At 37.3% G+C, this 14,372-nt stretch overlaps 1 protein-coding gene across 1 annotated transcript; it reads left to right on the top strand.

Annotated features, from left to right (window-relative positions):
• Positions 1-13,932, top strand: LOC119407783 (afadin- and alpha-actinin-binding protein). The gene is made up of 14 exons (XM_037674606.1): positions 1-80; positions 1,199-1,306; positions 1,627-1,778; positions 2,071-2,274; positions 2,474-2,584; positions 3,438-3,573; positions 4,778-4,853; positions 6,207-6,387; positions 6,586-6,736; positions 7,025-7,161; positions 12,891-13,064; positions 13,153-13,204; positions 13,454-13,595; positions 13,693-13,932. The coding sequence occupies exons 2-14, from the start codon at positions 1,288-1,290 to the stop codon at positions 13,826-13,828; spliced, it is 1,671 nt and encodes a 556-aa protein (XP_037530534.1). The 5' UTR covers positions 1-80; positions 1,199-1,287; the 3' UTR covers positions 13,829-13,932.
• Positions 13,933-14,372: the final 440 nt, after the last annotated feature.

Genomic DNA, 14,372 nt, shown 5'->3' with positions numbered 1-14,372 from the left:
GAGCTCACTGCAGCAGGTGGACATGACTTAGGGAGCTGGAAGACAACGCTTAAGAAATACATCATGAACTGTTGCGTGAAGTAAGTATTTGAAACATTTTGTTACATTTAATTTAATAAATAATCACTTCTCTTGTTTAAACGGTTCAACTTGTCCGGAACAGACGTCCATTCAGGTGTAAAAGTCAGTTAATTACGAAGTGAACGCACACCTGCGTCGTTTTTCTTCTTCGACATCAGTTCTCGTAAAGTAACAACGTTTCATCGATGCTTAACAATATCGAACAGCTCAGATAAATGAACACGAAGGCAACTCAACGAGGAAGCTTTCAGAACATGCAGCTTTTATTTTTAGTCTCAGTTAATAATGTTTTATAATGTTTCTGCCCAGTTCTGACTTAATGAGAGAGTTCAAAGTTACTTTATCTGCAGCACCATACTGGGAATGAAAACATAAAAGTTCTTTATATAAACATTTTGATATTTGATTAACCTAACGTGTTCAAGGTCAGTTATGACATTAAATTTATTAATGAGGCATAAAACAATAATACACACTGTAGATGTTGCACACATGTACCAATTAAAAATCCATTTAATCATTTAGTTTTAGGATTTAATTTGTAAACTGTGAGTTATTGAATTGTAGGCAACACTTGTAGTCAGTCTCAGGCTTTTTAAGCTTTTTGGCTCTAGGGAGCCTCTAGGTTTCCCATCTGTCTAATCAGATTAAGTATAAAATCTAGGTCCCCTGAAAGGCATTTCGTCGTCTCCACAGAATCAACAGGTGAAAAAACAACCCACAAACAAACACAATTGCTCTTCTAGATGCATATATTTTATTGCATGTCGTGGTTAATCTACTGTAATTGTTGCCCTAGGATGCAGGTTGCTAATGATATTGTTTTACAATTTTTAAAAACAGATTTTTGTTTTCTTCCTTATTTTTTACCAATTCGTGCCTTGACACAAAATGGCAGCCTGGTGCCAACCTTTACCTGGCTACATGCGGCAATTATTTGACCACATAACATCAGCACAAGATTAGAAAGAAGTCTTCTATATTGATACACATTTAATGTGGAATGAAAACCCACCTCTCCTTTTATTTTTCAGCTTCACCACTTCATGTGTACTCCAAGAACCTTGTAATCTACAAAGTGTTGAATGGTCCCTGTTAATCTGATTGTCTATTTCAGGGTTGAGTAGGTGGATCTTGTGGTCAACACTTTAATCTGCACATGTCATAGATTTTCCAAACACTTTACCAGAGGACTGTGCTGCAACAATGCCAGAGATGCCGCTGGGTGAGTTTAAATCCCAATTGCTTTAAAGATTAGTGAAAAAAATTACCATTAATGTGCTTTGTGCAAGACAAGTTGCTATTCTCCACTGGAGCATTTTTCTAGTTTTGTTTTGTGCTTATATTGATAAATCTCATATGTTATAACTTATTAAAGTACAATTTTGTCCAGTTGATTTCTCACATATTTTATCCTTCATTTGTGCTCTGTATCATAAACGGATACAGATGAACGTTGTTCTTAGTTGCTGTGTAAAATATGAATCAAACTTCCAACAGAAGACGATGCAGAGTATGTATTTGACTGACTTCTTTCCTCACAAGTCAAGGACATTTGCTGCAGCTCTGTTGAATGTAGAACACCCCCCTTGAGGCAGCTCAGCCAGCCATCGCTGCTGCTCCACAGAAGTCCCCACACACCTAGAACGTTTTGCACAGAGCATAACGTGCAAGAATGTCTGTCACACATCAATCAGGTTAGTGGCCTTTCAGGAGTTTCTGTTGTCTTTATAGCACTTTTGTTGTAAAACAAGTGTGCCTAGTGGTTTGTGTCTGAATAAAAGGTACACTGCACATGACACCAATCCCTGAACATCAACAATGTTTATACCTAAAGACGGTGTGTCAACAGACACTGATACAAAATGTAACAATCCCCGAAAAAAAAAATTTTATATATAATAAAATATTATATAAATATAAATATATAAATCAATAAATATATATATTTTTTTTTTGTCTAAAACTTTCATTTTTCTTCCTTTGCAGGAGTTGTCATCTTTGGGCCTCCCACCATTTTGGTCAGAGCTGGACAGCAGCTCAGAGCTGAATAATGTGTCTGCGTTGAATTGCATGTATGACCTTATTCAGCTGCACCACAGGAGCCTCAGAACGTTAGAAAACATGGAAGTGGAGCAGCTTAAGCTGAGCAGCAACGTGGATTACTTGAAGCTCTCAAACAGTCATCTAAAAGTATAATAACTAAAGATTCTATTGTTTTAATATTAATCTAGAATCAAACAAGTGAAATCTATAACATTGCTGAAGTTCTATTGAACAGTGTAGAAATTATATCAATCTTTTTTAAAAAAAAAACACACGTCTTTCTGTTAAAAAAAAAAAGTTCTAAAATCATTATATTGGGTTCGTCTGAATTTCATTGTGTTTACAGGAGCAGCTTGAACTTTCTAAAAGAGAGAACACAGGACTCCACGAGAGAGAACGGCAGCTCCAGTTAAAAGCCAAAAGTTTGCAGAACTGTCTGAAAAATGAAAAAGAGGAGGTATGATTTACGCAGCCCAGCAGTGCCAGGTGTCAAAATAAAAATGAAGGTGGAAAAATCTGGTCTTCAATCCAGAAAACCACAAGGATTTGCTTACAGCATCATTCTGTTGGCAAACAAGCATTCTGTGGCTTATTAAAATTTAAAACTTGGACACATTTTTACTCTTTGGATCAGCAATTCGACAAAATAATTTGCTCAGTCACAAACTACTACTCTATACAATTACTGAACCATCCATCCATCTACTATCTTTACCCGCTTATTCCATTTTGGGTCACGGTCGGGGGTCACTGGTGCCCATGTCCAGCAATCACTGTGCGAGGGGCGGGGTACACCCTGGACGGGTCGCAAGTCCATCACAGGGCCACATAGAGACAAACGAGACAAAAAAACATTCACACTTTCACTCACACCTAGGGACAATTTAGAGTTACCAATCTTACCAATCAGCCTAACATGCATGTTTTTGGTCTGTGGGAGGAAACCGGAGCACCCGGAGAAAACCCACGCATGCACGGAGAGAACATGCAAACTCCACCCAGGAGGCCCCTGGACCGGGGTTTGAACCAAGGACCTACTCGCTGAGAGGCAGCAGCTCTATCAGTTGCGCCACCGTGCTGCCCCAATTACTGAACAATATGCTAAAATCTAATTTTGTTTGCAAATATGTGTGAACATTTGATTGAATAGAGGAAAGTTACCCCACTTTACATATTTATTTTTACATCTTACCTCTGTCAGGCTGAATAAATAACACTATTGGCTGAATTATTTGCCAGGTCCTTTTGCTTTGCCTCATATTTTCTTCAGGAAGTTCCAAGTCGCATTTGTTTTTTGTTTGTTTCAACAGGTGCAAAAACTTCAGAACATAATTTCAAGCCGTGCTAGTCAGTACAACCACGATATGAAAAGAAAGGAAAGAGAGTTTAACAAACTAAAGGAGCGACTAACTCAACTCCTGGCTGATAAGAAGGAGAGAAAACAAGGTAAAATGAAACTAATCTGCAGTACTAATTATAATTTCATTAATAATTCATTTGTAAAAAGAAAAAGTTATTATAATCTAAAGGGCACTGATATTTTTGTTAAACCTAAATATAGAACTAGTTTAAAGGGTCGGTCAACGTTGATACATGGAATAGGACTATGGAATAGTTTGGAAACTGATGTTAAAACAGCTCAGTCAATGTCTGTATTCAAGAAAAAAATTAAGAGTATAATGTTGCAAAGATATATGTAATTTGGTTAATATAAAATGTTTTTAAAATCATTATATTACTATAAGTTGATTATTTGTTTCATGGTTGACTAATGCATGAATTGCATTGATTGTTTAGTTGTTGAAAAATTATTTTCATGAATGACTATTGCTTTAATTGATTGTTTGTATTGATTTTTTTGTCTAAGAAGGGGCAGTTATTATAAGATTTTTTCTTCTTCTGCTTCCTTTCATTTTAAATTTTCTTTTCTGTTTTTTTTTTATCCATATGGATTGTAAATTGTTTTTTTTCCTGTGTTTTAATTTGAAATGAATAAAATAAATGAAATGAAAATGAAAATGAAAGGCATACAAAGTTGACACTGTGCAAATCATGAGTGGTATAAATCTTGATGGGAGAATTAATGAAGGGGTAAAACAGCAGAACATCACAGGTACAATTTAAAACCAATCTCAGTTTTTTTTGTCTCAACTAATTTTGTAAAAACTCTGTAGAAAATGAACTCTGCTTGGACATTTTTGGCATAGTCATACTTGGAAATCCAGCTTGGCTGGGTTTCCAGATCATAGTTGTAGTTCAGAAAAACACAGGTTGTGTCTGTCAATGAAGGCTCACAGTATCTGTGAAAACACAACAGTTTAAAATAAAAAAGAGCTGTAATGGAAAACTAACATACATAAATGTCTTATTTATGTCTACTAAGAAAGCTGATACAGAATGAGGGTGCAGTGATAATTCTAAACACAACACAGAGGCTGACCTTATAGATAACTGCCATCATTAATTGGAGTCTATTCTGTTTTGCTTAAAGGCTGCAGCCCACAAATGTATCAGGCATAGGGACCACTTTTGCTCTTTTTAATTTTTCTTTAAAAAAAAATAAAAATAAATCCTTGATATGCAAGTATATATGTATAGTTAAAATGTAATAAACATACTTATTTCTGTGTTGTGTTTTCATGCATTCCAGCTATTGATGTTTTAAATAACATGGGGAGAGCTGATGGCAAAAGGAGCCTTTGGAAAACTGAAAACACGAAGGCAAAGTAAGTTCTGCTCACATTGGTTTTTATTTTATCGTAGCGTGGTTGAATGAATTTTGGTTGTAAGGATAAATTTGAAAGCATAATGCTTAAATGGAAAATTTGCAGGAATACACAAAAATAAACTAGTGCTCATTTAGTGTTTCAGTTACTTTACTTTGAAATCAACTTGTCTTTCTGTTTTATCAGTAATAAAAATGTATCGTCGAGCTAAAATAGTTGCTAAGGCTTTCCAGCTTTTGAAATCTGCATTTGACATCAGACAGATTTGTTCCACCTCAAACTTGTCCTAAATGCCGGCAAAACCAAAGGGATGCTTTTTCAAATAGGAACTCGGTCCCAGCAGTTCCTCCTCTGATTTCATCCTCAAATGGTGTCCCGATTGCGTTTGTTGATTCCTATAAATATTTGGGTATCTTGGTCGACTCACATCTCTCTTTTAAGCTCCATGTGGGAAACTTGGTAAAGAAACTGAAAGTTAAACTGGGTTTCTTTTTCAGAAACGGATCCTGTCTAACTCTGAATGCTAGGAAACTCCTTGTATCTGTGACCTTCCTTCCCTCCATTGATTACGGTGACATTATTTACATGAACGCTCCTACAAGCACCCTGCAGATGTTGGATGCTGTCTATCATGGTGCACTAAGATTCATAACTGGCTGTGATTATCGTACACACCACTGCACCCTGTATTCACTGGTTAACTGGACATCATTAAATTCACGCAGACTCTCTCACTGGTACATTTTCATCTTTAAATCACTTCTTGGTCTGCTGCCTTCATACATCTCTTCCTACATGTCTCTGCGTGAGTGCAGCTACGGCGTGCGCTCTCAGGACATTATTACTTGCAGTGTTCCCTTAGTGAGGACTGAAGTAGGCAAAAGGGTCTTCTCCTACTCCGCTACTGTTTCTTGTAATATCTTACAAAAAAAATTGAAGCTCTCGACCTTGACCTCTAAGTGGCTTTAAGAATCTGTTGTCTGCATTGGTCCCTGCCAGGAGTCCATGTTCCTGTTTTTAGTTTTCTACTTTCGCCTTAGAATCTAGCTGTTTTTTGTTACTTTTCTTTTTTTAGCCATCGTATTTGTAAAAACAAAAAAAAATCTGTATGCCTTTTTATGTCTATTGTTGTTGTTGTAGTCCATTGTTGTCATCATTCTTTGTTGAAATCAGGTCTCTCTTGTAAATGAGTCCGTGAGGCTCAATGGGATTTACCTGTCTAAAAAAAGGTTGAATGAATCTTTTTAAAACATAAATCATTATTTGTATGAGCCAAATTACTGCTGAAAGATCTGAGCCTGTAATGGATTCTAGCTACATAAAAATGACACGTTTTCTGTTTCTCTTCTGAAGACACGAGGGGGAGTTGTACAAAACTCTTCTGAGTAACTATGAGTCCAGACAAAGGGAGCTGGTGTTGGAAAACGCAGAACTAAAGAAGGTGTTGCATCAGATGACGAAAGAAATTGCGGCCATACTTGGATCGAGAAAATTGTCTTTGAAAGGAGAAAAACCTGGTCCTGTAGACACACAGGTGGGGCAGGTTGTTTTGCTTATTTCACTTAATTTTTTATATATTTTTATCCTAAATTAATGACTTTAGATATTGCATTGATTTCTCCTTTTTTTCTTATATTTTTAACATTGAGACAAAAACATGCCAAAAGTTGTTTTTGTAACAAACTCTTGTAGATGTTTGAAAATAAATTGAAAATAATTACCATAATTTCAGGCTGCTTCAGAGGAAGAAGAGGAGGAAATATTTGATCCCAGCAAGGACAGTGTAGAGATGAATTGTGTTCAGGCTCGGGAGAAACTCACCAGCAGTATTCGCCTTCAGTGGAAAAAACTCAAAAGCCACGTTGAAAGACTAGACAGCCAAGGTAACTTTCATATGTCTGTCATCCTGTCACTACATTTTTATAAAATTACGAAATGGAGCACATCTCTAGTCAACTAAAATGTAAATTTTTACTGAGACAGAAGTAAAGAAATATTAGATTTTATATGGAAGTAACTATGATCCGGTAATACATTGTTTAACCAAATAAAATGTTTACATTATGTGTATTATCTTTCCTGTCTTCTTCTTTATTTTTTAATTTTACATTTTCTCTTTGATATTTACAATATAGATCTTAAATGTCAGATTTTCTATATGGTTTGTTCAGCGTCTTTGACTCAGATGGGTGAAAGTACAAATAGTGATGCTGTAGCTCGAGAGACTCACGAGCAGGAGATGGAAAGTCTAAAGCTGGAGATCCAACAGTGCAAAGACTTTATTCAAACACAACAGCAGCTCCTGCAGGTAAGACTGAATTTATATTTAAAACTAGAGAAATTGCATTTCTTGCGAAAATGCAGTGTGAATGCTTATTGTAGAAGGACTTGCTGAAAAACAGCTGAAATTAGCTAAATACCTACTGAAATATAGTTGAAATGGAAGAACAAGCCTAACTTAGAAGAAGAAAACAGAAATAACTTTATTTGCAGAACCATATTTAAATAAGCAGAAATGAGCAAATTGGCTAAAAAGAATGCTGAAATTAGCCGGAAAAAGCTGAAAAGTAGCTGAAAAGGCAAAAAGAAGCATAAACTACCAGAAGGAAGCAAAAGAGCTGAAATGACCTTAAAGAATGTGGAATTAGCCGAAAAAGTTAAAATTAGCATAAAACAGCTGAATAGTAGCTGAAATAATAGAAAAAGCTAAAACTTGTAGAAACAGCTGAAAGGAGCATAACAAATTGAAATTATTAGATAGAAGTTAATTAGGCTGAAAACAGCAGAAATTACCACAAAAAACTAAAATTTATCTGAAAACAGCTGAAATTAGCTAAAAAATTACTAAAAAGCCAGCTGAAAATGTAGAACAAGCTTAAAATAAAAGAAGAAAGCAGAAAGAACATGTTTGCCCAGTTAGGCTTAAAGAAGCAGAAATGAGCACAAAAAGTGGAAATTATTTGAAAAAAGCTAAAATTAGCAACAAAAAACTGCTGAAAAGTAGCTAAAATAGCAGAAAGAAGCTTAAATTATCAGAAGGAAGTGGCGAAAACACATCTTTGCTGACTTAGCCTGAATAAAGTTGAAACGAGTGCAAAACAAGTGGAATTAGCTGAAAAGGCTCAAATTAACATAAAAACAACTAAATAGTAGCTTAAATAGCAGAAAAAGCTGAAACTTGCAGAAATAAGCTTACATGAGTATAACAAGTTGAAATTAGCAGAAAGAAGTTAGAAGAAGCCAAAATTGAAAATTGTTGTAGTGAGCAGAAATAATATAAAACATAACAGTTGAAAAAAGCTGAAATTAGCTGAAAAAAGTTTAAATTAGCACAAGGAAGCTGAAAGAAGCTGAAGTGTAACAAAATGTGAAAGGAGCAGTAAAAGGTTGTAAACAGATCTAAATATTTGTAGGATGTAAAATGAGCTCAATTAATTTCCTATGAGAAAAAAGTGGCAGAAAAGGCTAAATATTTCAAAAAGCTAAAGTTGCATCAATACCAAAAGTCATATCACCCTTCTCCTGAAAAAGCTCAACATTTTGGTATGATTTGTTGAAATGGCACCAAAATTGTGGAACAAGAAAGATGCCGAAAAACGTACAGAAGAAAAATGGATCACAATAGTGTGAATGCTTAAGCATTTACACATTAAGTTAAATGTTCATTTATCCATCCAGCATCTGCTGCTTTTTATGGAGTTTGGTCACAGCAGCTGGAGAAGGAAGGCCCAGATATCTCTTCACAATGACCTCTTCCAGCTCGTCTGGAAGGATTTCAAAGTGTTCCAAGGCCATCCAAGAGACACACTCTCTCCAATATATCCTGGGTCTTCCCCAGGATCTCCGCTCAGTTGGACATGCCTGGAAAACCTAAGGAGGCATCAAGGGGGCATTCTTATTAGATGCTTGAACCACCTAAATTGGCTTCTTTCAATGTGGAGGGTCAGCAGATAGACTCAGAGTAAAGCCGCTGAAATTTGTTTGCATCACAATCTTCTTTTGGTCACTACCCAAAGTTTGTGACCATATGTGAGGATAGGAACATAGACTGGCTGGTAAACAAGAGCTTCACCTTGCAGTTCAACCCTCCTTTCACCACAATGGACCAGCAAAGAGACTGCAATAGTTCAGAAGCTGTATCAATCCATCTGTCTATCCTGCACTCCATTCTTCTCTTACTCATGAATAAAACCCTGAAATACTTGAATTCCTCCACTTGAGGTAGTGCCTTACTCCCAGTACCGAATGGACAATCCACCCTTTTCCAACTGAGGACCATGACTCTTAGATTTGAAGGTGCTGATTCTCATCCCAGCTGCTTCACATTTTGCTGTGAACCATTCCAGTGAGAGCTGAAGATCACAACATGATGATGTCAACAGGACCACATTGTTGAATGCCTTCAAGTCCATAAAACACACCTAGACTGCTTGGGTAAACTCTCATGCCCTCAAGACCCTTATGAGGGTAAAGAGTTGGTCCAATGCTTCACAAATGGGACAAAACCTGCATTGTTCCTCTTGATTTGGAGGTTGGACCATCAGACAGACTCTATTGCAGCCTGCTTGGCTCACCAATACCCATCAGCTGCCTCTGGAGTCCTACTAGTCAATAAGGCCCTTCTTCAGCTTGACATTCTCCCTCACCTGGGACATCCACCTATGGGTATAAGGATGGCAGTCACGAAAAGTGCCAAAAACCTTGCAGTCAAGGCAGACGCCTCAACAGTGGAGGCGTGGAACACGGCCCGCTTGAACTCAATATCCCCCACCTTCACTTCCAGTTGAAGTTCTCTTGGAGGTGTGAGTTGAAGATCCTTCTGACAGGCACTCCCAGCAAACCCTCACTACACATTTGGGTCTGTCCATCTTTCCTTGCCATCCAACTCACCGCCAGATGGTGATCAGCTGACATCTTAGCTTCTCTCTGTCTTCATCCATGTCTCCTAAACATATGGCTGCAGATCAGATAACAACTACAAAGTCTGTCATCAATTTGCGGCCTGGGGTGTCCTGGTGCTATGATCACTTATGAACACCTTTAAATTTGAACATGGTGTTTGTGATTGACAAACTAACTAACACAGAAGTCCAACAACAAACCACTGCTCGGGTTCAGATCAGACATTTGGTTACTCTCAATCATGCTCCTTCAGATTCAATTCAATTCAAAAATACTTTATTAATCCCAGAGGGAAATTAAATGTTGTTGTAACTCATCATCCTGGTTTCAATAATGAGTTGTTATAGATGCTTATGGCTGTGGGCAGGAAGGATCTCTTGTAGTGGTCTGTCCTACAACGGATTTGAAGAAGCCTCTGACTGAAGACACTTTGTTGTTGTATGACAGTCTGATGAAGAGGGTGCTGAGGGTTGTCTATAATGTTCTTCATTTTATGAAGAATCCTTCTTTGTACAGTCATCTCCAAAGGTTCTAGAGGAGTCCCCAGAACTGAGCCAGCCTTTTTTATAAGCTTGTTTAAGTCACATGCTCTGGTGCTGCTACCCCAGCAGATGATGGCAGAAGAGATGGTGCTCTCTACAACAGACTTATAGAAGATATGCAGCATCTTGCTGCAAATGTTGAAGGACTTCAGCTTCCTCAAGAAGTACAGTCTGCTCTGTCCCTTCTTGAAGACAGCTTCACTGTTGCATTTCCAGTCCAGTCTGTTGTCCAGGTGAACTCCAAGGTATTTATACTTCTCCACCACCTCCACTTCTTCTCCCATAATGGAAATAGGGTTGGACCTGTTCCTATTTATCCTGAAATCTACAATCATCTCCTTTGTTTTATTCACGTTCAAGATGAGATGATTGTTTCCACACCATGCCACAAAGCGGTCCACCAGGGGTTCATGAGAATTGCATTGTACAGAGGTTATTTATAGCTTGTGCTCTCAAGCCATCATTACCTGCAGCTCAGTGCGTACTGAACTCATCAAGAAGGCCTTCTCTTACCGTGCTCCTGTAACATCTTGCAAAAAAAATAAATAAATAATAAAAATAAATAAATAAATAATGGTCGACTTTGCTAAGGGATTTTCAACAATTAAGTTCAATGGAAAAATCAATGCGGACATGTTCCTGTTTTGTAGTATTTTACCTTGTTTCATAATGTAGCTTGATTTTATTTTGTTTTATAACAGTACTTTTATTTACTTTTTATTTTATATGGATTTTATGGTTGTTTATGTTGCATTTCTGCTGTTTGGTTGAACACGTGCAGGCAGGACTCTGGTTTAAAGTAAAATGTATTTTATTAATATAAACAAAATACAAGCAAAAGACTGACATGGCAACAAAACTTACATTTCCTAGGAGACACAGAGGGAGGACAGAACACAATGCCATACAGGACAATGCCCAGACAAAGAAGACTGCAGACTTGTATATACACACTAATGAGGGGTAAACACAGAACACCTGGGAAGGGCAAACAGGTGGCCAGGAGAAACTGATTAAATTCAAATTCAAAAATACTTTATTAATCCCAAAGGGAAGTTATTTGTTGTTGTAAATCGTGATCCTCATTTCATTAAGAGATGTTATAGATACTGATGGCTGTAGGCAGGAAGGATCTCTTGTAATGGTCCATCCCACAGTGGATCCTAAGAAACTGGCTGCAGATGCTGTCTGATCCATCCACCCAGACTCGGCTGGTCTCTCGTTCCCCCGGGCTGTAGGACCGCCCGAATTCCAGGCAGAACTCCTCCCAGAGCGATTGCCACTCCTCCCAGCAGTCTGCCGAGCTCCTCGTCACTGCAGGCAGCCAACTGTAGGTGCCGATGGACGATCCTGTCCTTCCACTGTCATGAGCCGTGTTTCCTGCTAGTTCCAGGATCTCAGTGGCCAGGCACTTGAGCACAGCTGGCAGGTAGATGAGAATGCGTCCACAGAACATCCTTTCAACTCATTTGAGATTTGGGGCTGTAGTTGAGATATTATTTGAGCTTTTGAGATGTTAATCAGCTGCTGTTGTTGGTTGTAGAAAACTGCCTTGTTGCCATGGTTATGCATCATAACAAATGTCCAAAACAAAGTTTCAGTAAAAATCCTTCCAGCTGCACAGCATCTGATACCAGAGGAAACAGTCATCCAAAAATTGTGATTTACATCCAGAAAAAGAGGAATTAAAGTTTCCAAAAGCAAAATCTCAGAATGAAAGTAACAGAGCTGCTCCAACATGCAGACACCTTGAGATGCGCAATTCTAGAACATTGATTACAAGAGGGAGCGCAATAGCAGGGACAGACCACATGAGAGGGCCACACACTAAGGAAAATAATCCACAGAAACAGAAACAGAAACACAGAAACAGACTGATCCTCACAGTTTGTCTGTACCTTATCTGTAGTTTGTCTAAAACAGGTCTCTCTTGAAAATGAGTCTTTGTGACTCATTGAAACTAACTAAATAAAGGTTGAATTTATTTATTACCTACCTTTATTTAACCAGACAAATCCTATTGAGATCACAGATTTCTTTTGCAAGGGAGGCCTGGGCCTGAAGGCAGCCTAACATGCATGTTTTTGGAGAGTGGGAGAAAACCATCACAAACATGAGGAGAGCATGCAAAGTCCACACAGAAAGACCACAGGTCCCATCTGGGGATTGAATCAAGGACTTTCTTGCTGTGAGGCGACAGTGTTAAACACTTAGCTGTCGTGCTGCCAAATGCTGTCAAAATTAATATAACACATGCAAAATTTATTAGACACATTTGATGGATTATTAAAGTCTGCGACAGAAATTAAATTAAGCTCTGTTTTTACACCCCAAGGTGTGTTTGATAAACGCTTGTGTTTTCTAGAATTGCATATAATGAAGAAGCAACTATTAATTATTAGGTAAAGCACTGAGGAATTCAAGAAGCAAACAGATTAAGAGCCAGTGAGTACCTTTTAAATGTTTAATCTTTTATTAATTAAAACCAGGGATGGGGATGCTTACTCCTTCTAATGTTTGTAAAATACTTTAAATACAAAATAGCTCTATAATTGTTGCAGACTGAAACCATACCTGTTCTTTCTTTTTACAGCAGCAAATGAACTCTCATTGTGATGATGGTGTTGCAACGCTGATGAACGATGGCTACATGCTACATGAGAAAAAGCGCCTCAGAGATGAGTGGATGATCCTTGAGAAACAGAGAAAGAGCTTTGAAAGGGAGAGGAATAACTTCACTGAAGCAGCCATTAGACTGAGCCATGAGGTGAATAAAAACATTTTTCAAAATTACTGATTTAAAGGTAGCTGTTGAGAAGGCTTTTAAAATGACTTGTTTTTGGTTTAACTTGCAGAGGAAGAAGTATGAAGAAGATCGGGCAACATGGCTCAAACACCAGTTTCTAAGTATGAGTCTATAAGTACTATTGGTTTTTTGAGTGTATTTTTACTCAGGTTTTCTCTGTTAATATGACCAAGGTTAATCTCCAGAAGTCAAATATTAAAATAAAATATGAGACTAAAATACATCAATCTGCAAAAAAATAAGATTGTTTAGAAAGGTATACAGAGAAAAGCAAATGCAAAGTAAAATATAAAAAGTTTTAAATCAATCCCACTTTCAACAGTTATTCAGATATTCTCTTATCTTGGCAGCTGAAACAAAGGTTAGTTCACTGCTGGCTCCAGAAAAGCTCATTGGCTGCCATTCAAACTCAGCTTCTACACCCAACGTTTCTCTGCCATTATCTTCTGTGGCTAACCTACAGCACACACTTAGCCTTATTCCAGAAAACAGGTATAGTGCATTTTTTCCATTTTCTTTTCTTTAAAAAAAAAGTATATTTAAATGCAACTACATTTTAAACATTTTGTCTATGAAATATGACTTCTAGATCCACAAAACCTAAGAGAGGATCTGAGGACTCAATTGTTCTCTGTGGAAATGATCATCTCCAGGAAGAACAACGGACCAACAATGAAGATTTCAGCAGCAATTCATGCACACAGGAGAAGAACTGCACTATATGAAGCCAAAAAGGCTTATCATTTGGATAACAATTACTGTCCGTGTCCAGTGATTATCTATGAATTTAGAAATCTGATAGGTGAATAAACCCACACAGAAAAAACAACTTATGGAAGCCAGATGGTTTTTCGCTAGCTGCTTGTTTTATGTAGGGATGCACGATATTGGATTTTTGGCCGATATTCGATATGCTGTCATGTTTAAACTTGTTTGGCCGATAACCGATACCAATACCAATTTTTTTTCTAGACCTACTTACAGAAACTACATAGCTTTCTCTGCTGTTGTATTAAAATACTACAAACCAGCTTCCAAAAAAGTTGGGACACTAAACAAATTATGAATAAAAACTGAATGCAATGATGTGGAGATGGCAAATGTCAATATTTTATTCGTAATATAATATAGATGACAGATCAAAAGTTTATTCTGAGTAAATGTAACAATTTAAAGGAAAAATATGTTGATTCAAAATTTCAGTGTCAACAAATCCCAAAAAAGTTGGGACGAGTAGCAATAAGTGGCTGGAAAATGGAATTTGAGCAT

The sequence above is a fragment of the Nematolebias whitei genome, chromosome 3 (genome assembly GCF_014905685.2).
Source record: "Nematolebias whitei isolate Nwh7 chromosome 3, NemWhi1, whole genome shotgun sequence".
Taxonomy (NCBI): domain Eukaryota; kingdom Metazoa; phylum Chordata; class Actinopteri; order Cyprinodontiformes; family Rivulidae; genus Nematolebias; species Nematolebias whitei.
This window is presented reverse-complemented; position numbering and strand designations above follow the sequence as displayed.